This window comes from Phycodurus eques, chromosome 3 (genome assembly GCF_024500275.1).
Source record: "Phycodurus eques isolate BA_2022a chromosome 3, UOR_Pequ_1.1, whole genome shotgun sequence".
In the NCBI taxonomy this organism is placed as follows: domain Eukaryota; kingdom Metazoa; phylum Chordata; class Actinopteri; order Syngnathiformes; family Syngnathidae; genus Phycodurus; species Phycodurus eques.
The window spans coordinates 6,661,580-6,685,993 of record NC_084527.1 but is presented as its reverse complement, the minus strand read 5'-3'; the positions used below and the strand labels follow the sequence as shown (position 1 = coordinate 6,685,993).

The window sequence follows — 24,414 nt, the reverse complement described above, 5'->3', positions numbered from 1 at the left end:
CTCACAAGATGCAGCGCCATCTCATTACGGTTTTCAAACACGTCAGTGGTTAAATCATGCCCAAGTGATTCAAAATTAATATTTAAAAATACAAAATTCAAAAAAAAAATAATAATAATAATATACAGCATAGATAAAAGTGTAAATAGCAAATTGTTCTATGTAGAGCAATTTTTTTTTAAAGGTATATATTTATATTTACTACAATTTTGCAACTAAGTTGGCATGAACTGCAGAAAATCTAAATGACTTGCACAGTTAGAAATGTCTAATAAATGATTTTAAAATCTTTGCCAGCTGCAGTACAACCACAATAAATATTTGTGAAATGAATCATCTCAGATGTTATTACTATTGTCATTTATTTTGTATTGGACGTCATAAAATTTTGCAGATTTAAATAATAACTTCACTGGCTCAATTTTTTTATAAAAAAAAAATATATATATTACAATTTTTTATTGTGTGTGTGTGTGTGTGTGTGTGCGTGTGTGTGTGTGTGAGTGTATTAAAATGGCGGAACGGTGGGCGACTGGTTAGCACATCTGCCTCACAGTTCTGAGGACCAGGGTTCAAATTCAGGCCCCGCCAGTGTGGAGTTTGCATGTTCTCGCCGTGCCTGCGTGGGTTTTCTCCGGGCACTCCGGTTTCCTCCCACATCCCCCAAAACATGCATGGTAGGTTAATTGACAGCTCTAAATTGCCCCGTTTGTGTGAATGTGTGTGCGAATGGTTATTTGTTTCTATGTACCCTGCGATTGGTTGGCGACCAGTTCAGGGTGTACCCCGCCTATCGCCCGAAGATTGCTGGGAATGGCTCCAGCACGCCCGCGACCCTTGTGAGGATAGGCGGAACGGAAGATGAACTGATGAAGGTGTATTAAATTGTCTAATGTTTTTAATTTCCCCCAATGTAGACTGTAGCTGTCCATCAGCTAACTGAACAAGCGAGACGTTTTTGGAAGAGTGCTTCACTTTCAGTTTCGAGATCAGGACAAAATACAGTGAAGCACTCAACTGTCCTTGTATAAGTACAAAGAATATTACTTTGCTCTGCTTGCAGAGGACGCTAAACTATGATTCAAGATCTCAGCTTTGTTTCCTCTTTCTGTCGCTAACATTGAAAGATTGAAACGGGAACAGCAGAGCGAAGAACAGAAATACAATTCGAATGTCGAACATTTACCTTCGGACATTGTTCTTGATATTCATGACTCATCTTTAGTTGCTTTGTGCCCTGATGCTCCACGATCTAAAGTCTGACAGAACGAGTTTCTCTATAGGACCTTTTAGTCTTACTCTATGTGACATTGTCTTAAAGAGAGAAAAAAAAAGTACACAGTTCACAGAGACAAAAACTCTTTTTAACAAAACCAAAAATGTTGGATATTCCTCAATGCTTCATTGTGAAATCCGTTCATGAAATGCAATGTAAACATAACACAACATCAAATAATACATAAGGCGCGCTGTCATTGGTGCGTTAAAGCAGCCAGCTACAGTTGAAGTGTGACGAGGACGGCGTGAGCGCGCAGCACGCTTGAATACTGCTCTCATTGAACTCCTCCTTCAGGGTGAAGTTCCACGGATCACGCACCGCCACGCTGACAATCAAACAGACACACACGTCAGTTTAGGATGAATATCGACATATTTGTGTCGTAAAACACAGCGGGGTAACACATAGACAGATAGAACAATATTCACAGGCATATACTGTATTCTCTATACTCTGAACATCTAATATTACTGCAGCTTACTGAGGATCCAAGTATCCGAATGTCTGTGTTATGGTGCCCCGAGGTGGTCAAGGGGCACACACCAGAAGGAGCAGCACTATGTACATCGAATTGAAGCCAAAAACATTTTGCAAAAACGGTTTAATTTCTTCATGACATTCGATTTAATTATACGATTAATGTATGTTTTTACAAAGTACAATATTAAAGAGTGTTAATAAGAGAGTTAATAAGAGTTTTCTTATTAAAAAACATTTTAAAACAATTTGGGGGTGGGGGGAGCTGGTATGAAGTAACGGCGTTTCCATTAATTTCAATAGGGAAAGATGATAAGGGATACAAGTGTTCTGAGTTACAAGTGTGGTCACGGAATGAATTAAATTTGTATCCGCTGTTCGTTTCGGGGCAATAGGTGAAAATCTGCGCTATCGCGAGACCAGATAAAAAACTGAAAAAAAACAAAACAAAACAAAAAACCGATCTGTTTTAATTTGCCCCATTCACACGCTTGTACCCCGCCTCTCGCCCGAAGATAGCTGGGATAGGCTCCAGCACGCCCGCGACCCTTGTGAGGATAAGCGGAACGGAAGATTTTTACAGTTCTCCTGGCATTTAATATGGAGCATTACATATTTTGGTGATATATAGATATTCATACCTGTTGTAGAGTTGTGTGCAGCAGGTGAGCAGTTGTGTGGCTGCCGTCACGTTGGTGCTGTTGAACGCGATGCTGAGGTAGAGCGGGCACTCCAGTTGGGGGATGTACAGCATGCCTGCAAACACGCACACACAAATGCACAGACACCACACACAAATGCAGTACAGTAGTATATACATGTAACAATCATTTTCATAAAATAAGCTACAATTATTTCAATTATTTAATATCTAAACACTAATCTTGTCATATACTGGGGTTAAATTGTTGTACATATTTAAATAATAAATATATAGTAATATTTTAAATTGTAGGTCGAAATTAATTTGATTGTTTTTTGAAATCAAGAAAATGGAAAAAAATGAAGTAACTAAACCGACAGTATATGCAATTTATTCAAAACATCTTGTAATGTATCATAGATAAATGAGGAAGTAGAATGTTGCATTTTTAAGTCAATGCTCTTTAAAGTCATGAAAATGTCAACACAATATTTTATTTCAAAAATAATGTTACTAAAAAGGCTTGTACTGTACTGTAATTATATTCTGTGGGAATTTATTGAAGTTTTCAACACAAGCTAATATAAAACGGACTATGATGTGTATATTTCGTTCGGCATATACTTTAAACTTTCATGTGAAAACCAGTAAATAGAATTGATGTACTTGTTGTATTACTATTTTTGTGGATTACGGCATGCACTGCTTTAAAAAAAAAAATCATTTTAATTGTTTGTTTTATTTAATCATAACACTGTTGTTGTAGTGCTTTTAAATGATCATTGAATCACCGCAGCTGCAATTATGGGCTGTTATGTTCCAAAAAGCTAACAAAAAAAAAAAATCATCATAAGTAATAATAACTAATTAATTCAAAGAAGGGACGCTAAGTGAAGGGACAAATGGATCCCAGATTTATTCATGTCTTCAGTCTAGTCATAATAATATGACATATGCGTGTGAATATTCATGTAAATATGTTCCCAATAGGATGATTCAAATCTGACTGTAGGAAGTGATGGCGCATACCCAACAGTAAATCTTTTGTTTCCCACTTACTAAGAAGCCTCCGTCGCCGTGTGTGGATTCATAAATGATATTCATTGTTCATAAAGCGTGAACTATGATTGAAGCGTAGGCAGTCACCTGCGACGCAGGCCGTCATGAAGCAGGAAACGCTGCCTGCGATCAAGGATCGCAGGCCACAAGAGGAGATGTCACGTTCCCTCTCGGGGGCCATCGACACTACAATAATAATAATGATGATGATGATGATGATGATGATGATGATGATGATGACGACAATATTAATAATAATAATCTCACCCATCGCTGCTATCGACAAGCCCAGCGAGGCGATGTTGGAGAAGCCGCACAGAGCGTATGTGGCGATAGTTTCAGAGTGGACCTGTGAAGGGAAAGCCATACCGTCTTAATATGTATTTCAATACATATGTATTTCAAGACAAATCTTTTAATCCAAGTACCACCTTGAAAAATATAAACTTACCTCTCCAAGTACCATCAACATGACCAACATTAAGATATAGTAGTGTAGTAGGCCTATGTGTTTTAGAAATGAGAGCGACATTCTATTCCTAAGTATATTTCATATTATTTTGAGCCACTAATACATCCAAACTCTACTTAGACAGTGATTCTTCCAAGTACCACCACTAGTGGGAGCCCTTGTACCACTAGTGGTACCACACTGCATCAGAATCACTGGGCACGGGAATTTGGTTGTGGGTCAGAGTAGTGCTAGGTTTAGAGGTTAGGTTACGTTTATTGTTTAAAGTGTTATGGGTTTGGGTTATGGTTAAAGGTTTGGGTTTAGAGTTGGGGGTTTAAGATGAATAATAAGAGAGAGAATAAGAGATTTGGGTAGGGTTAGTGTTCAGCGTATTGTTGGTTTTAAGGCTGGAGATTTACTGTAGAGTTAGTTAGGGTTCGGGTTAAGGGGTTTGGTTAGGGTTAGACTTGCTGTTAGGGTTAGGGGTTATGGTAGGGTTAGATTTCAGGTTTCAGGTTAGATTTTGGGTTCATTTAAGGGGTTATGGCCTAATATGCAGAAGTCAGAGATGAAGAGGGTTTGGGGCATAGAGTTATGGTTAAAGGGTAAGGGTTAGAGTGTTAGGGTTTGAGTCAGGGGTTTGGGGTTAGAGGTATGGTATATAGAGAGCAAAAAAAAAAGAGCCAACCTTACAGAAATGTATTGCTTTACGTTATTGACGTACTCCGGCCCGCCCCCCTTGCGCCTCTTGATCAACGTCGACAGCTTCTGATAGGCCACAAACTCGTTGAGGAAAGTCTTAAGGCCAACCAGTTCGGCCACCACGAAGCTGTCCTCCCACGAAACTCCCATGATCAACGCCAGGGGCATAAAAATGTACGAGCACATCAGCTGGAAGAAGGGGAGGAGTTTGACTTGATTTTTACAGACGGTAGTTTGAACTCATTTTGTGTGCGTCCTTTACAGAGAAGCTGAGCTGCGGGTAGTCAAACATGGCGCCCAGCCAGGACAGGGCGCCGTCGAAGAAGGCCAACAGCGCCAGTGAAGGACAAGAGGTTGACCACCACGTTGGCCACCAGGCTCACTGCGAAGATGGCCCCTTGCGACGCTGCCTCCAGCAGGTTAGTGCTCCCCCTGAAGGAAACAGTCAACATTAGAAAAAAAAAATACACACAAACTCACCTATTTTTTTTGTTTTTTCTTTTGTTTCTGTGGATCCTCTCCTGGCCTATTTGCTTTTCATTGCAGTCCTTCAATGATCATGTTAACTATGTTTGAATTGCCACCATGTCTATTTTTGAATCAACGCGTTAAAATGTGAATAATGGCCGCCATTGGGTCTGGTGTAACATCTTTTTGACTGTCACTTGACACCATTGTGGTAGAGAAGATGATTCAAGAAGAAGATTCAAGCCGTTTACCCTGTTCTCTCAATCTCTCTGGCGTGGTCGAATGACAGAAGAGTTTGTTGACTCGTGGTGCCATCGGCGCGATTGCCACGTGTGACGTCATGGTGAAGAAGTCTAAAGTATGTACAAGTAGTGAACTCCTGCCTATTTGCCATCCGTGACTCATAAAGTCCTTTATTCACATTTTTTTTTAACCTATCCTAGGTTGTTTGCTGGAAAACTAACATATTAGCATTTTTTGTACTCTTTCTGTAATACCCTAAAATGACACAAGGTGGGTAAGAGGATAGTAGTCATTGGTGTCAAGGAGGAAGAATGTTGATACATCTCAACTATTATGAGGAGCTAAGTTTAGCCTGGGTTGTTAGCAGAAATTACAGAGGGAAGGTTTCTCCGAAAAAATAAACATCACCTCCTGCACATTCCCCCCTACCCCACCCCACCCGACATCAATAAGCTGGAAGCTATTTATTTTTAAGGGTAATGTTTTAAGATGAGTTTGAAATAATAATTTAAAAAAAAGTGGTTTGGGATCAGAGTTTGTGGTGTATTTAGGGTTTGCGTTATTAATATAGGCAATTATAAAACAAATGATGGGGGGCGGGCGACAGTCCCTATTCCCCTTGAATAGCGGGGTTTTAACTGTACTCTAATCTTTATTTGCCTTCACACTTCGTTTTTTCTTACCCTTGGATTTTGACGTCGTGACATAATTTTGTGCTCGGTGTCTCCGTCTCTGGCCAGAAAACTTTGGAGATGGCCAGCGAGGCGGGAGCGGACATCAATGACGCCGTCAACAAGTGCCTAGCTTCCACCTTACAAAAACAAGGAAATACATAAATAAATACATAATAATCCTAATAATATATCATTATTATACATATAAAACCAATTAAAAATGAGATAAAATAGGTTAAAATAAAACAATTAAACGTGTGTGTGTATATGTTATTCAAAAATGTTTGGGGTACGATGGGTGTCAATTATCTGGAGATTTTCAGTCGAACTTTTCGGATGAAAACGATGAATTTGGGGTGTTTCTTTGGTGGGCTGTAATGGATGAATTGCATTTCCAATTATTTCAAGGCACCAATTTATATTAATGAGCGCCCTATTAAAGTCCCCTAATAATACCCATGAGGTAGATTTTATTATTGTTATTTTTAGTGTTTTGTTCTTGTTGTTTTTTTCCACGTGCATTTGGTCATTTTCCTCACCCCGAAGGAGATGAAGACTCCCAAGAGGGTGCCGGCGATGCTGGCGAAGCCTCCTGTCATCACGGCGTGGATCTCGGACAGGGTGAGATCGCTGATGTAGGGTCGGACCAACAGGGGGGTTTCTGTCTGAAACACGTTAATTTGACGCGGTGATGATGATGAGCCGGAGGAGGATTTGATGGTGGCGTATTGTTGTTGTCATGGCGACACACCTGCCCCAAAAAGATATTTCCAGCTGCGGCCATTGATTCGACGGGAGACGTTCCCATGGTAACCTGCATTATGAAGCCGATCTGTCGACAGGAAGCACGATCTTCAGTGTTCCTCGCGTACTGGGTGAATGCTTTGCTTTCGTATTCACCCGTTGGCCTGCGCCACCGCTTTCTCACCTTGCTAACCAGCCACTGCATAAAGCCCAGGTGGTAGAGCATAGAGATGACGGTGCTCAGAAAAATCAAGATGGGCATCACCTGCACAAAAAAAATAAAAAATAAAAACACCGACAACGCTTTCATCATATTTTTCGATGAGTAAATGTCACGTTGAGCTTACCTTGAAGATGAAGAAGTGCTCCTGGAAATTGTCGCCAAAGATGAAACGAGAGCCAACGTCTGTGTAGCCTGTGAAGTTCTGCGGAAAGGACATTTTGTCACACGTTTATGGCCAATAATCAACTACACTTGAAAATGTATTTTATATTTTTAAGATTTTATATAACGCATCATCGTCATGTAGTACGAGGCAACTGGCCCGCGGGCACCATGTTTTTGCTCCCTGAATATGATATTATCAAGAGTCCTGTCATTTTTGTTGCATTCATTTGCTTATCCTGTTTTGCCTAAAATCGGTTAATTAAAATATATTGATACAGGCTTTATTTATTGTCTATTAATTGATTTCATTGTTTAATTGGTTAATTTAGTTAGTGTGAATAAAATAAAAAATATGAATTAAATCATTTGATATGTACATTATTTTATTTATTTTTATGAAAATAAACTGTGAATTAAATATGCTTAAATTAATTAAACAATCAAATAAAAATATTGTAATTATTGGGGTGTTATTTATTATTTGAACTTTTTTTTAAATAATCTCATCTACTAATTACCTGGCCCATCTATCCATTTTAAAAATTAAGAGTGGCCCTAGAACACAAATGTTTGCCCATCCCTGATCTAAATTGATTTAAATCAATAATTGGTTAATGAATTTATTGTAAATAATCGGAAAAAGTAAAAGAGATCATTTTACATATATAGTACATTTACATTTTTGACTATACAGTATTTTATCACATCATTGTTTAATTAATTACAAATAAATGCACTATAAATACTATTGTACATTTTCTCAATCAATATTTGGTTATTTACTATGTATTTAAATTTTTGTAGCTCCTCTCAAATGACTTGGCCTACGACAGTCTTAAAAATAAAATGTGAACCCTTGAGCGCAAAGGTTTTCCCACCCCTGGCCTAAATGATGAACCCATTCTGTTCCTGTTATTTCTTTTTCTTGTGGACTCATTGATTTCAAAAGTGACAAATGTCTCGTTGAATCTTTGATCAGCCACAGATTGTGTTGACATGATTACACAAGTTTTTTTCCGTTTAGCGTTTTGGCACCGATAACCTGGATTACTTGACACATAGAACCACAAGTGTGTGTGTGTGTGTGTGTGTGTGTGTGTGCATACCTCCACAATTTTGCCGAGCCACTCCAGCGCTTTTAAACCAAAGGAGTTCCTTAAAACGAGAAGCCCAAAAACAAACTGAAGCCCGACTCCACAGAACAACGCTTGCCAGGACCACTAGAACACACGCATACAGCAGATTGGGTTCATTTGAGCCACTGAGACCGAGAGTGGGCCAACTCCCTTTTTTTTTGTCATTTTGCAGGAAAGACGCTGTGAAGTGACCCCCAAAAAATGTCTTGTAAATTTCACAGACCACTAAGAAGAGTGTTGTTGACAAGTCTACCAAATTTGAATGAATTAAAAAAAATGTAAAAAAAAAAAATGTAAAAGAAAATCGGCAAATTCAGTATAAGAAATCAGGCTTTAAAATATTGAAGAAACGACACATTGTTCCAGCTTTCAGTCAAATACGTGCCGTCTCTCCCGGATCGCTGCGGTCCATGCACACGCTCTCACGGGCTGCAGAGACGAGCCCAAAATACACAAAACGCATACTGTGACAGTCTGATCTATTTTTTTTTTTTGCGTTGGACGCATAGCTTGACGACCAACTGTTGTGCTGTTGTGGTAGAAATGTTCCGAATGAAGTTGCAATTACACCGAATTGCCACAGCTAAAATGAGGGCGCCTGGTACGTTTTTAGCACCGCCCCAAAAATCCGGACAACTGAGATGGTGAACGAGTTTACCCTATAATTATTATAATTCAGTATGAAACTGTTCTCAGTGGTAGCACATGTTTTCCGCACACATCTTTAAACATATGAAATGTATTTAAAATCAAAACACAAAAATGACTTTAAAGGGTCTCTTAGGGTATTTTATGGCCACAATAAAATCTTGGTGATTTAAAGGGCAAAGATTACTTAATCTGGATACCTGCACTTGTTTTTACAGATTTGTTTTTTTCTTCAATTTTGTTTATTTCTGTCAAACCTAGCAATATTTCATGAAAGATGACCGATAACATTCACTTATACCGAAATGCACTTATTTTCTTGGCCTTGTATCAATCTCTGGACCTTACTTTCTGGGAGCTTTTTGTAGGAAGTGAAGCCTGGTTTCAGGAAAAGTGATGAATGCAATAATGGACTGCCACCTATATGTCAAAATTGGAACTAAACCTTCATTTAGACAAGCATTCATCTAAAAGATGTTTTTTCTCTGTTCATTTCTGCACTTTACACAATTGTATAGCACCATTCTTACACAAGGCAAATCCATCGTGCTTTACTGATGCAAAGAAATTCAAAACGCCATTGAATTAGAAGCTGAAACTCAAGATAAACCCACACGTAAAAGCAGGATGAATGAAAAGAGAAACAGTAAAACAGGGATGTCATACTCATTTTTTTGTAACGGGCCACATCGTGATTACGGTTTCCCTCAGAGGGACGTGTTGAATATTAAATGTTTAATTGCCTCATCATATTATTACATATAAGTAATTTTGAAATCAGAATTCAAGGATAATACTTTTACTGTTGTTCAAGTTACTGTACAAAAAGGGGTTTGGGTAACAAAACATGCTTTTGCAATATCTCAACATGTATTCCACATGAAAATGTGAAATTCTAGCATGGATTTTAGAATCACGGAGGTTGACACATTTGATTTGCTTTCGCAGGCCACATGAAAGGATGGGACGGGCCGGATCTGGCCCCCGGGTCACGAGTTTGACACCTGTGCACTAACAGGACAAAAGACATTGAAAATCACAGAATAAAAGCAAAATGGTGAAATCATAGTTTTCATTTATGAAACAGCAGCAGTGAACAATAAAGTTTTCCGGCCAGGTTTCTATTTGCCGACAGTTTCAGCAAATCTCCGGTGTTCTGGAAGTTTGTTCCACCGTTGGGGAGCAGAGAGAACACAATGCTGCTTCACTTTGTTTTTTTTCCTTCTGAGTCTAGAAACGCTCAGTAAGTCTGAGGGCTCTTCAAGTCCAAGATCTTTCCAAGCTTTCTGAACCAACAGTAAGATTTTAAAATCTATTAATGTGACTCACAGGAAACTAGTGTAAAGATTTCAGGACGCGGTCCAGTTTCTTGGTACCAGTAAGAACTCACCCAGCAGGAGTGGTATTTTAGTTAAGACCTGTAAAACCCCTGTTGCAATAGTCCATTCTGCTGAAAATGAACACGTGAAGCAGCTTTTCTGTGTCTCGTTTGGTGTGTGTGCGCGCCACCTACTCTGAAAGGATGTTTGGAGAAGATCATCATGAGAAAGATGAGCAGAAGCAGACCGAAGAAAGACACCAGTTGTCTTTTTCCTTGCTTGGCTGTGTCCAGTACCAGCCAGCACACGAGGCCCACCAGCACCCACGCGTATATCAGCCTGCAGGGACGACATATGCGAAATCAAATGCAGCCTGCACGAACGTCAACAAGTGCTGGGGAACACATTTGCTGCGCTCGATGCAGAATTCTGGGGGGGATTCTATAAGAAAAAAAAAGTGGCATAATTATTTTGAGGATTCTCAAGAAAACAGGCATTTATTTTTGACAGAAAGTTGTAGATCGCCGGAGTCAGGCGGAATCTTCGTATCTCCAACACAATCACTTTTCAGGAAACCAAAAAGAATTTTGCGTACCTCAGGAAAACAGGCACATGTTTTTGAGGAAAAAGATATATCTTAAAAAAGTGTCATATTTGAGTAAGACAAAACATATTGACTGAAGAATACATCTCATTCTTTTTTTTTTTTTTAACAAATACTCCTCCAATATGTTAGAGCAAATGTGTTTTTACAGAAAAAAAGCTTCTTTTCCAAGATAAGAAAATGTCAACAGTCATAATTGTTTTTTGAAAAATGTGTTTATGTTCGAGAAAACAGTCATGCACTGTACTTTTGAGTGGGGATGTGGGGGGGGTGCAATGGCATATTCATAAGGTAAAATGTTTTGTAATTTGTAAAAAAAAAAAGTTGAATAGTTGCAAGAGAAAAATCCATTTTTTGGAGAAAAAAAGGAATTACTCCCAAGACCTGAACTGTAAGAGATTTTATTTACGATACATTTGAATTTACCAAATGAATCACTACACTGTATGATTTATTTTCCTCACAGCACCATCTGCTGGATGAGATGGGGCACTACCACGCTTACCCCAAAAACTAAATCGAATTTAATGATTCGGATCATTTGCATCATCTTATTGGTAATACTTTACTGCACATCAAATACATCTCAGATGTCGTTTCTCACCATCTGACTCGTATCCAGTGTGTGCTGACCAACTCCCTGACAGGAAGAAGCCCCTCCCATATCCGGTGGCCATAGCGCCCCATCGTCCAATCCCAGACGAGGAAGAACAGCGCCAATAAGGAGATGACAAGCAGCCCGACGGCCCGCCGGAAGTTCAGCACGCAGGCCGCGATCACCATGGCAACCCAGCCTGGAACACAAGCCCAGTTAATTAATAATCACCTGCAGGGGCATACCTGCAGTGACTTACTTCCTTTTACAGCAGAGGTAACACCTCCAGTTTGAACAAAGAGCACTCACCTGCCGCAACAAGCAGCTTCAGAAGCAGCCCCAATGCGTCTCGGTGTTGCATGCAAAAGCCTTTCAGTGACGCCGCTTTCCTTAGCAGGAGGCTGCATGCCCAAAAGAAGAATAGCAAATGAAGGAAAAGCTAATAGTATTAGGTACCCCTGCGTGAGCTAGTATAGTACTGTGTAGATCACACAGTGCTATGCTCTCCACAAAACCTTCAAATAAAAAAATGTGCGCACAAAACATGACTGTACCTAACATATAAATGAACAACAGGTAGATATGACACGCCCCTTTTCAACTGCGTGCCTGCGACGATACTGAACTTGTGGGGGCAATGTGTCAACGCGCCCCACAATTGTAAATGGCATGAAAACCAAAATAACAAGAATGCCTGCATATTGTACAGTCGCATACGGTTGCACACGGTGCCGCTCGGCCACAGCAAGCGAACTGGGAATAAGCTTTCATATGTAAGAATATTTTTTTGTGTTCTGTTTTCAAGTGTTCTGAATTAATCGCACATGGTGATGTCAATAAAAAAGTCAACTTCATGAAAATCGGTTGAGAAATGAGCACATTATGATTTATTTTCAAAGTACATTTGATGGCAACGTTGCCCCCACCAATGTGGCCGCCATGTAAGCGTGTCGATTAGCTGCTACAGTACGCTGGCATATCTTCCATTTTATTCATATTCGTGGTACCCTGTGTATTGTGTTATCTTTTTTTCGGCTCCTTTTATTCTTCTTTGGGGTCTAATTGTGGTTGGCAAACCAGCTTAAAGATGCATTAGCGCCACCAACTGTTAGTGACCTTCCACTGCAAGGAAACCGATGTGAATTATTGGTGGCTACTTGTGAGGTTTGCTTGCCTCCATCTAGCGGCAGGCCTATGAAGCGCACTCAGATCTCAGATTTTGCTTGTATCCCAAAACAAGAAATCAGCCAAGCGACAACCCTTATCTCGAAAAACTTGCAAGTCAAGGCACTCATATCTCACTGCACCACTATATCCATTTTTTTCAGTTTAGATTCTGACCTCAAAAATATAAATTGTTTGTATTAGATTGTCCTTTCGTTTTTAATCTGTATATGTATTTACATAGAGAATCAATATTGATATTGTTTCATTTACTTTCAAATGCTTTTTTGATTTTTAATTATTTTCTGAGGTTTTTAAAAACATGACCAATAATATCTTTACAAAACATTATTTATTTTGATTTCCATTTTAAAAGGTACTGTACTCTCTTTTTGTTTTTTATTCTTTCCTATTTGAGTTTTTATGAAACTTTTTTTTTTTTTTTTTTTTTTTTTTTTTTTTACAAAAGTTTTGCTTATTTGGAATCATTTAAAACAAATTTGTGTTAATGTTGTTTGTTGTAATTGTTATGACTTTTCAAATACTATTTTTATCATCTTATTCATCTAAAAATGACAAAATTTACTTGTTTTATTTTTGTCATGTATTTTTTTTAAATGTATGTCTTATTTTTTTTCTTCACGTAGATAATCTTTTATTATTTCATTTATTTACAATGGTTTTTTTTTTTGCCTTTGCAAGGAAAAGTCATTTAAAAAAACATTTCTTTTCTTTTTTTTATTATTTTGGTGATACACAGCATCATGCTGTTGGCACATGGCATCTCAATGGCACACCATCAAACAAAAATCATAAAATAATAATTAGACTCTGTAAATATGAAATGATCAGATCAGATGCAACTTTTAGTCTCACACACCCCACGGAGGGTGTGTGCACTGTTGTTTGTCTACATGTAAAGGTTAGAATCATCATCATTTTCATGAAGGCTGAAGGGTTGATACAGCTCTTGTATTGCATCCTCATTATGATGGTGTATGTATTGAAGGGGCCTGTGAAAATGTAACTTAAAAAATAAAGATACACAAACTGTTTTTGTGCCCTTACGACGTCTTCTCAGCATCTTCACCAATGTCGGAGTCCATATCGACGGGCACCTGCTTCTGCCACACACACGCGCGCGCACACACACACACACACATACACACAGAGCCTGGGGATAGTATGTGTACAAACTGGAGTAATCAATGTTTACACAAGGTTTTGGCTCATGTGCTGCAGATAGATACACAGAAGGCAAATGAGTGACAACACAGCAAACGGTTCTATTACATCAGCAAGCAGACTGTACAAAAAGTCATATGCTGCATATGCTAACATTACATGTCTTTTTGAAAACATAAGGAAAAAATATTGATAAAAGATCTGACATTTTTTATTCAAGAAAATAGCAGTATATTTTGGGGTGAAGAAGCACATTTAAGAAAAAAAAAATCGTGTATGTGCCTGTATTTAAGAAAGAACTCACATTTTTAAGTATAAACAAAAAAAAAAAGCTGCCTTTTCTTCAAGAAAAAAAATGTATATTTTCCAAATAAAAGATGCTTATGGTGCAAAAAAGTTGTATATTTAACAGAAAAAAATATTGATATAATGCATATATAATATATAATTATGCATATTTAAGAACAAAAATCATATTTTCAATGAAAGAAAATGTGTCTGCATTCGAGACAAATATATATTTTAAGGGTATTTTTTCATGAAAAAAAGAAGTATATTTAAGAGCGGGGAAAACAACAGACGTGCGAAAAAATGCATATTTCCCCTCCACCAAGAAGATCAATATGTTGGAAAAAAGTTTTCCCCTTTCCAGAAAAAGTTATTATTATTATTATTTACTTTTTTAAATTTTTTTATTATTAAAAGTTATTTTTTATGGTGAGAAAAAAGTTATTTTTTTCTGGAACAAAATGTTGCACTAGTATTTAATAAAAAATATATTTTTAAGGAAAAATGTGGTGTACTTTCCAGAAAAATGTTGCATATATTTAAAAAAAAAACAAATTGCCAAGAAAAACGGAAGTGCATTTAAGAAAAAAAAGTTTTTAAAAAGTCACATATATATTTTAAGGTAGATTATTTTATAGAAAAAAAAGCATTATATTTTGAATTTGTTTATTTATATGTTGGAGGGTAAACAAATTTGGATAGTTTCCCCCAAAAGACTGTATATTTAGGAAAAAAAGTCACATCTCAACGCAAATCTTGTTGCGAAAGAAAGTTGTAAGTTTTCAAGAAAAATGTGATATCAAACCTTTTTTTCTCGGAAAAAACATTTTCCACCAACAAAAAAACCCCCCTGAATATTTCAGTAAGTTATCTTTTTGAGGGGGAAAAAATGACTATACTTTCCAAGGAAAAAAAACTTGCCTAAAGACAGAAAGTATGTATATTTAAGAAAAAGCCATGTTCATGTTGTTTTCCCCAAAAAATAGTTGACAAGAATGTAATAATGTTCCTACCTCTGCCTCAAAGGCTCTGTTGTGTTTGCCGCGTTTTTGTCCCCCAATCAACTCCGTTATATTTATATTAATATTCATTTTGTTTATTTTAGTTTATTTTTGCTCAAAATTTAACATTTAATTGGCAGCACAGGAGAAACCAAACGCACATTCTCGAAATATCGGCTCGACCCGCTCCACCCTTATCCTGATTCTCTCCACCCTCCTTGTCGCTCAGGTTATTTTCTTTCCACCTCCTGCGATGTCATCAACCACCACAAGAGTGCAGTATTTTCATAATTTCTCAGTAATTGTCAAACAAACACGTTCAGGCGAAGAGTTGTTGACATTAGCTCATTTCACTCAAGGCCATGCCATCAATTCACTGACATAACATAACATAACATAACATAACATAACATAACATAACATAACATAACATAACATTACATAACATAACATGTATAAGAATATAATTATACATATAGAATATAGAATATAAATAATATAATATAATTAAAATATATACAATATATTCAATTAAATGACTAAAAGTACTGCACAGAAAATTTAATTAAAAGCAAATCTAAAATAAGGAGAAAAATAAACTAAAATAATATATATTTTAAAATATACGTTGTCATATTCGGCCTATACTGTAAATACTTTCAATATATTAAAATTGACAAAGCATTGACAAAGAAATGAAAATAGCAGAAATAAAATACAAATGAATATAACATTTCATTATTACAAAATTGTATGCTGCAAAAATAATATTACTTGGGGAGGGCAAAATATTTTACAAAATAAATGTATGAATTGAAAAAAAAAAAAGAAATCAAAATGTCTCCTGCCAGGGTATATAATGATATAGGTAGGAAAAAATTGGCCTGATGTGTCACGCGTAAAGGCACTGAATCAATCCAAAATGCAATTAGTGCTAAATGGAGCACAGCGACGTAATGGATGATTTGTTTGCAGAAATTATGACACCTTACTGTAAATACAGGTCACGTGTTCGAGGCCGCTGCCATTTGCACTTCCACTGACAAAATGATTGCAAAGCTTTATCACAGAGGACCTTGGAGTGACAATAGTGATGGACGGCCATACTTCATTATGGTTGGAGGAGCCGTCACTTTTCACCAGGAAGGACACGATTAGTCGCAATATTCTCTTGTTGTGACAACCTTTTAATTAGAGCCATGGACACACATTGGAGTGTATTGTGTGTGTGTGTCCATAATTACACTGCTCTATTCAGCAGCAGTGTCCGTGCGTCACCACAAACGTCATGTTAAAGCCGCAGCAGCAGGAAAAAAGAGGAAGAGGAGCAAGCGTGTCGACGTGTGACGTCATTGGCTGTCACACAAAAGGTGAAACGTGGAGCAGGGCTGATTTGAGAAGGAATAATAACATCTTATTCTGGTGGCAAACGCCTCAAGCAAAGCACAGCATTCTGGGGGGGAAAGGAGGATTTTTGTTATTTTTGTGCTCAGACTGACACACTGAAAGTATTATTTTGTCATCGGCACCTGGTGCAAGGTTTAATTTATTGATAGTGTTTTTGTTCATCTGCATTTGAGATGTCCTGTTTTGTTGGCTGTCCTTGAATGCACCTTTTGCACAGTCAAACGTGAAAGTGAAGGTATGTTTCTGCTTCTCTCCCGATAATAACAGTTGTTTGGTGGTTTGTTTGTTTGTTTTGAATCATTTAACCTCAGAATACAGTCATTTATGTGACATGGTTGCATGATGGTAGACATGCTCGATGCATGGTGTTGATGCTTTATGATCCTCTTAAGTGCTTTGCTTCCATCTTGTGGCACCTATAGGCAATTACAAACCCCTATCCTCACGTCATGGAGGTGTTGCAATCCTCGGTTTACCTATTTTTCCTACAGTATGTACAAACTGATCAGGAGTCACATGTAGTACATATCACAAAAGTCACATAGATTTGAAAAAAAAAAAAAACATAAATAAAGGCATCAATTTGAGAATAGTCCAATATGTAGATGTTGGAGGGAAAAAAATCCTGTATCTTACAAAAAGGCTGTGTACTTTTGAAAATTCTTTAAGGAATTTTTTTTTTTTTTTTTTTTTAAAAAGATGTAGATGTGTGAGAAAAGGTTATATATTTTCCAGAAAAAAAGTGTTGGAGAAATAAAAGAGGTTCAAAATACATAGTATTTTTATGGCAAAATGCAATACATACAAATGCATATTTCCTCAAAAATGTAACCCTTTTGTGGCAAATTAGCATTTAGTGCTTCTTGTGGCAAACCATTTTTTTCGATGACATAGATTTCCTTTTTGTTGCCAAATACAGCATTTTTGTGGCATTGTACATTTTGTGACATTACGTGGTATTAAAAAAAGAGACAATTGTTTTAATACAAAAATATAGCATATTCGATGATATACAAATAGACTTTTTGTTTTGTCTGGGACACAACAGCATCTTTGTGGCTGCCCACCGGCAAAAATGTAACGTCCTAAAAGCATGACCACCACCGCTACCACCTCCTCCCTCTCTTCCTCTTCCTCTTCCTCTTCCTCTTCCTCGTTCTCCCTCTTTTTCCACGAGGACATTCCTCCTTCGCTGCCCAAGGCAAGTCCAGCGCGGACAAATAAGCCTTTCCATTCCACTCTGGCCTGCAGACTGGGCCAGTGCAAGTTGGTTATTACCGTATGTGGGCTGCATCCTGGATCCATCATTCATGGATTCAGGAATCCACCCACAGGGGAAGAGAAGAAGAGAGCAGACTGAGAGCAAGGAAATAATGTTTTTAATGGCAAAATACAGTACTTATGTGCCGTAGTATAACATTTTGGTGGCTAAATTGAGCATTTTGTGGCAATCAATCGGAGCTTCTGGCAAAATGATCATTTTGTGTTGTGATACAGCATTGTATGGCAACATTCCAATATACAGCATTTTGTAGCAAAATATAGCATTTTTATAATAAAACGCAGCATCTATGGCAGCATTTTGTGTTTTCTTTGTGGCAAAATACAACATTCTGTTGCATATTGCACCATTTTTGTGGCGAAATACTGACTTTGGCGGCAAATTATTGCTGATACGTGACAAAATAAAACATTTTGCTTGGCGAATTATTATTATTTTTTTTAACAAAATACAGCATTTTGTTGCAAAATTTGGTATTTTTCGTAAAGCACATTTTGGGCTCAAAATGGCGTTTGTAGCAATCACTAGCGTCTTCCATGGCAAATTCCATGATCCCGTCGGTTTCTCACAGCACGGCGAGACGACCCGCTGAACATGACCGCGTTCGCGACGATGAATTCATCCACCGCACCACAGTCATATTTAAAAAACAAACAAACAAAAACAAATAAATAAATATATGTATATATATATATATATATATATATATTTATATATATATATACATACATACACATAGTTAAGTATTGTTGGAAAACAGAACATGTGTATATTTTATAGAGTGTATTTTTATGGCTTGTCAGCGGCTGAGACTCGGTCGTTTAAATTTGAGTTGAGTGGGCGGGTATCAGGTGTAATATACGAATATATGAACGTAATTACCCAAACTACGTCACACTGTCGGCAATTTCAAATCCTGTCATTTGCAAGCCGTTTTGGTGTTCAGAGGCTTTCGCTCTCAAACGACAAACGGCATAGACGTCAACCTTAAACCATGTGACAGACACATTTTGTCCGATGTTGTGAATAAAACAGTAGCGGAAAAAATGCTTATGATGGAAGGGGAACTTTAAAACAATCACCTAACCTTGACTTAGTAAAGTCCGTTTAGCATGTTGCTGACAAACAATGGAAAACGCCATAGACGGGCTAATGTGTAACATTTGTGTCGTGGTGTTATAATCTTTTAAGCATTGGATATTTGAACGGTGGAGCAGTGCTTCTAGACAGACAATATGACAATACGCACATAGTGTTTACTGTATATGCGAAGAACTAGTATTACTGCGGCTGACTGAACAGCTGTGACCGCCTACTTCATCTATTATCTATGATATCAATATCTGTATTATCCCGCCCCCAGGTGGCCACGCACGCCCGCCAGGAGAAGGAGCAGCACACTGTCCATTGAACTGAAGCAAAAAATGTGACCAAAAAACGGATTATTTTCATTCAATTGAAGTATTTCATTACTCTATGTTTTTCTGTTGTGTTATTTTTCCTTGTTTTATATATATACATATATAATGGAAAGGATTATCGGCCTTTCCATTCATTTCAATGGTGAAAGATGATTTCAGATTTTTTTGCGACGCCCAAATACAAGATACATGTTAGAAAATACAGCATTTTTTGCATTAGTGGGAAATTTGTATTATTGTTTTTTGTTTTTTTTTGCCACCAAACATTTGCTTTGGGGGTGGCAATTATGTTTGTCTTTGACGAAATAGATGAGTAGGTCGAAATAGGTTTTGTGGGAACGCCTTCACCTGCAGGCTGGACAACCATGAAGGAGCGAGTGCATGCTGGCTGTGACGTCAGCTGCCTTGTGGCTTCATCCATCCATCCATCCAATCATGGGAGGTTGGGGGTTGGGGCGGGCGGAGGGGGGGGGGGGGGGGGGGGGGCTCGAGTAGACAGAGGGGAGAGAGTCGAGAGTCTTCTTGGCACACAATGCACTGAGTGTGTCAGTTTGATTTCAGCTGCACTGAAGGAGGATTTCACAGGCTGTGTGTGTGTGCGTGTGTATGTGTGGGGATCAAAGGAGCAAATTGGGCAATTTTCTTGTTTTTCACACCTTGTCTAGCCTGCCTGTACACCTCCCATCGAGGATTTCATTTCATTTTTTTGGTTTTCTGTGTGTGTTTGTAATTGACCCCTGAGCCACCCCCCCCCCGCCCCCCCGCCGCCCCTTCCCCTTGCCTGGCTGCACTCATCATCCTTACAGCCGACCTGGGCGCGGGGCGCGGTGGGGGCTGCGCGGCGCGCCTCGGCTGAGATTCGTAACCCGACATGAGCGCGCAGACAGCCGGCAGCGGGGCTCTTCGGTCGCCGTCGGCCCGGTGGATCTTTAAGGGCCGGATGGTGTGCTTGTGGCTGGCCCTGCTGGGGCTGGCGGTGGGCTCCGGGGACCCGTGGCTGCCCACCGAGGCATGCCAGTCCTCCTGCGCCTGCACCAACACCAGAATCTCCTGCGTGGACCCGGAGAGGGGCATCGGCGCCTTCCCCATCCTGCAGAGCGAGGCTGAGATGGAGAACATCACAGACATGTATGTCAGCTTTTCTTTCCTCTTTTTTTATTTTCCACTTCGTCCGCACGCTTCCGAATCCCGTCATCGTCTCCTCCGCTTGGCAGCTGACGTCTGCGGTTAACATCTGCATTCATTATCAAGATTGAAACACGCGTTTAAATCTATTTCAGAAGCATCTATATGCATTAAAAGGCATGTTACAAGGAGTCAACTTTGCATATGTAAGGCTCATGGTCATTTAAAGCATTTTTCATTGAGTGCATTGGAAACTGGAGACTTCATTGTCCACTGGGGTGCATGCGAAGTGTTTGTCTATATGCGTCCTGCGATCGGCAGGCGACCAGTCCAGGGTGAGGACGATCGCTATAGAAAAATCGAATTTATTCATATTAATGGACAGGAGCCATGCAGTGTGTGCTGTCCAAATATTAGCACAGACACTGGATGGCCGTGATTGTCTATTTATAAAGCGCACCTGTAGAGATGATGGTGAACAATTTGACAGGGCAAGAGAGTAAAAAGCGATCATTTATTAAAAAAAAAAAAAAAAAAGATAACTCAATAGGACAACAATAAAAGCTTGTGTAAACTGGCGAGAGCGTCTCAAGCGGAGATTGGCTGCCAGTATCTGACTTGGCGCGAGATAAACTTTCTGTTATCAATGCTGATTGGCTGTACTTATTACTTTTTGGTTTTTATTGATTTCTTAATTTTTTTTAAATGCAAACTTGGATTTGAATATCTATTATATTTATGATGAGAATATTTATTTTAAGTATCGTAACAATGAAATATACAATTTTGAACTTTCAAACTCTACTACTCCACTTTAAAAAAACAACAACAACATAATTTGATCATGTATGAATAAAATACGGTAAACTGGCATCATTTCCCCCTCTTCTCCTTGAAAATAATAGAAAAATATGTTAGTTTAACACATTCTAACCACACGCAACCAATACGTTCTAATAAAGTCAGATTAACCTCGCTGAAATCTGGTTGCAAACCGATCAAAAACCCGAGCGGCGTGTTTTATAGCTGCTGTTATCTTTACATCAGTGCAAATCATATCAGTTGGCTGTGCAAGCAGGCAACAGGCTGTCAATGATATACATCATCATAGTGTCCTTAATTGCCCCGGTTATGAATCATATCATAACCACAACATTCGGTAAAACAGTTGCACTCGAATGACATCCCGAAATTTTTTTATTTTTTTTTTTACCCACCATGCATTGCCGCAGTCGATGAGTGCGGTAGTTGTACCCGCAATGGTGAAGTGAAAAAAAAATAAACAAATCTTGAAAGTCCCAAAAAAAAACCAAAAAAAAAACCAAAACAAATAAATTAACAGTTTATCTGCAATTTTGCAAATTTTAATTTAGTTTATCTGCAATTTTGCAAATCACACTTTAAGGTTAAAAAAAAATAAAAATGCAACTACAGCATGTATGTTGTTATGATAAACGGTCATTATATTGTTGCTCACGCACCATCTCGACCTCTCCTCGATATAACGACTCGCGGTAAGGAGATTATTGTTGTTTATTATGATACCAGCCCACCTTCACATTTCATTTTGCGCACCCCTTGCAGCCTGCTCGCCGAAATGCATATTGGAATGGACGACAACATCAGGTGTCGCCGTTCCCAAACATTTGAACGCACTTCACCGTGCTGACACTGTTAGCGTACCCTCTTTCTTTCCTGAAAAAAGAAACAAAAAGCCTTGCAATGATCATCCCAGCCCACATTTACACAATTACTCTCACGCACCTCTTTGGGAATCCTCTAATTTGCGCTAGCGAATCAAAATCTGGTGTTTTGAGGTATGCTGTCGTCATCAATAACAGTGTTTCTCGAACTTTTGAACTACGCACCTCCTTCAACAAGATAAAAGCCTTCTTATCACCATCCATCCATCCATCCATCCATTTCCAACACCGCTTATCCTGGTTAGGGTCGCGGGACACTGGAGCCTATCACAGCCGACTTCGGGCGAAAGGCGGACTACACCCTGAACCGGTCGCCAGTCAGTCGCAGGGCACATATAGACACGGACAACCATTCGCACTCACTTTCACACCGTCATTGAGTGGGAACTGAACCCACGCTGCCTGCACCAAAGTCAGGCGAGTGTACCACTACACCATCAGTGACTCCTTCTTATCGCCAATGTAGCCAATCCCACTTGGGGGGGAAAAAAATGCCTAGTTGTTGTACCAAATTGTCATTCCATTTTAAAACTTGCCCACCACTGTTTTGGAATCTGTGCTGTATTTGTGCTTTTGTGCTTTTTTTTTTTTTTTTTTTTTTTGGGAATGCATGACACAATCCTCTGGGGTATGCTGTTTGTTGTTGTCTAATAGTGTTTTGGGGTCCCAAACATTCCAACCATACACCTACCTCATCTGGCAGGTATTGAATCGCCTGTTTTGTCGCCTGGTTTGCAACGATGTACTCTTTGCAAATGCAGAATTTGTGATACTAACTCTTGGATTGGATTTTATTCGACTGTGACTGTATCTCGTCACTTTTAGTCATATCCAATAACCGCGTTCAGTCATCTTTTCCAATCCTATCAGAATGAGTTGTTTTTCTCAATGAAGGCGCATGCTATTCGCATGCCCTTATGAATACATAAAAGGGACAAGGACGCTTATTTTCTTTATGTTCCGACACTGATCCTTCCAGAGTGTTCTCAGGTGTCAACAGTAAGACCTTGTTTATGGGTCTGACCTCACCCGAAATGCACTCAATCGTACTGATAAAGCCTCCTCTACAAGCGCCCTTGCAGAGGCACATGCTTTCCCTTTGTGCTCCGATGTATGCATGTCCTCCCTACGCTCATTTTTACACTTTGACTGCTAATTATACGCCCTTTATCAGCGGCGCATTGTCTCGCTCGGGAATGTTTGCTTGCCCGAGCAAGTAAGGCAGCAGCCTGACACGCTGTTTGTATCTCCCGACAGCTACATCGCCAACCAGAGCAGCTTCTCGTCCATCAACGACAAGGACCTGCACGACTACAAGAACCTCAGAAACCTGTGAGTCTCTCGCAACAGCATAATGGATGTCGCTAATATGCTGAAAATATTATAATAGTGTTCACTTGGGGTGGCACGCTGGACGGATGGTTAGCACAGTTGGTAATAGTTCACGGTGTACCCCGCCTCTCGCCCAAAGTCACCTGGGATAGGCTGCAGCTCACCTGTGACCTGAGAGAGGATAAGCACTACAGAACAGTTCACTTGACTTGCAAGTTTTAGAAGTTAATTTTTAATTTGAGATTCAATTTATTTACTTGTCCTGGTTCATTTTTTACGATTGTTTTTAAAAATATTTGATAACATCTGTATTTTATTTGGATGTACAGTATTTACTTTTCTGCACTGTTTTAAAGTTTTATTTAAATTATAATTAAATACTTTCATACTTAAACTATTAATTTTGTATTTATCCATTATTTTAAATATTTGGATTAATTTATATTAATTCATATTTTATTAATAATTTCTAAATGTGTTATTTACATATTTTATATATATATTATCCATCCATTTCTCCTTCTCCTCACGTGGGTCGCGGGCGTGCTGGAGGCTATCCCAGCTATCTTCGGGCGAGAGGCGGGGTACACCCTGAACTGGTCGCCAGCCAATCGCATTATACATATTATTAATTATTTATATTGTCCATTTTAAATGTTATTTTCTCATTTAACACAAAAGTATATTTTCCAATTACTTTTTTCTAGACGAAAAAGAAAAAAAATGTATTTCGCATATGAATGCTACTGAAGCTGTTCCTGTCCCTGTCCCTGCACTTGTCACGAGTCTCTTGGATCCAGAAAACACACACACACACATACACACACACGTATACACACACACACACATACACACACACAGTGCAGATTCAAATTTGCTGCTCCTGTACATGCAGTCACTTTATGTCATCAATGGTATTAGTCCAACTGAACAACGAAGAACTCAACGAAGAACTCACGAAGAACTCAACCAACGAAGAACCCTGACAAAAGGATCTTGTGCAACTGACAATTTAGTCTAGATCCAAAACGAGACCAACAAATCTTGTTGCACAGGTAGCGGTACAAAACACA

General features: G+C 38.7%; 2 protein-coding genes across 2 annotated transcripts in view; one reads left to right on the top strand and one right to left on the bottom strand.

The window, feature by feature from the left end:
- Positions 1-1,483: 1,483 nt before the first annotated feature.
- Positions 1,484-15,161, bottom strand: LOC133399542 (solute carrier family 28 member 3-like). The gene is given in 18 exon segments (XM_061671109.1): positions 1,484-1,604; positions 2,398-2,512; positions 3,546-3,644; positions 3,726-3,807; positions 4,606-4,803; positions 4,877-4,954; positions 4,956-5,046; positions 6,009-6,136; positions 6,539-6,664; positions 6,751-6,831; positions 6,928-7,008; positions 7,091-7,168; positions 8,238-8,351; positions 10,429-10,573; positions 11,443-11,632; positions 11,743-11,834; positions 13,645-13,721; positions 15,084-15,161. Coding segments are annotated over 18 exon segments (1,974 nt in total).
- A 4,565-nt stretch (positions 15,162-19,726) lies between these two features.
- Positions 19,727-24,414, top strand: part of ntrk2a (neurotrophic tyrosine kinase, receptor, type 2a) — a 74,206-nt gene continuing 69,518 nt past the window's right edge. The window contains exons 1-2 of the mRNA XM_061671838.1: positions 19,727-20,309; positions 23,267-23,341. Coding sequence (XP_061527822.1) covers positions 20,053-20,309; positions 23,267-23,341 — 332 coding nt within the window. The 5' untranslated portion in view covers positions 19,727-20,052. The remainder of the gene's footprint in view (positions 20,310-23,266; positions 23,342-24,414) is intronic.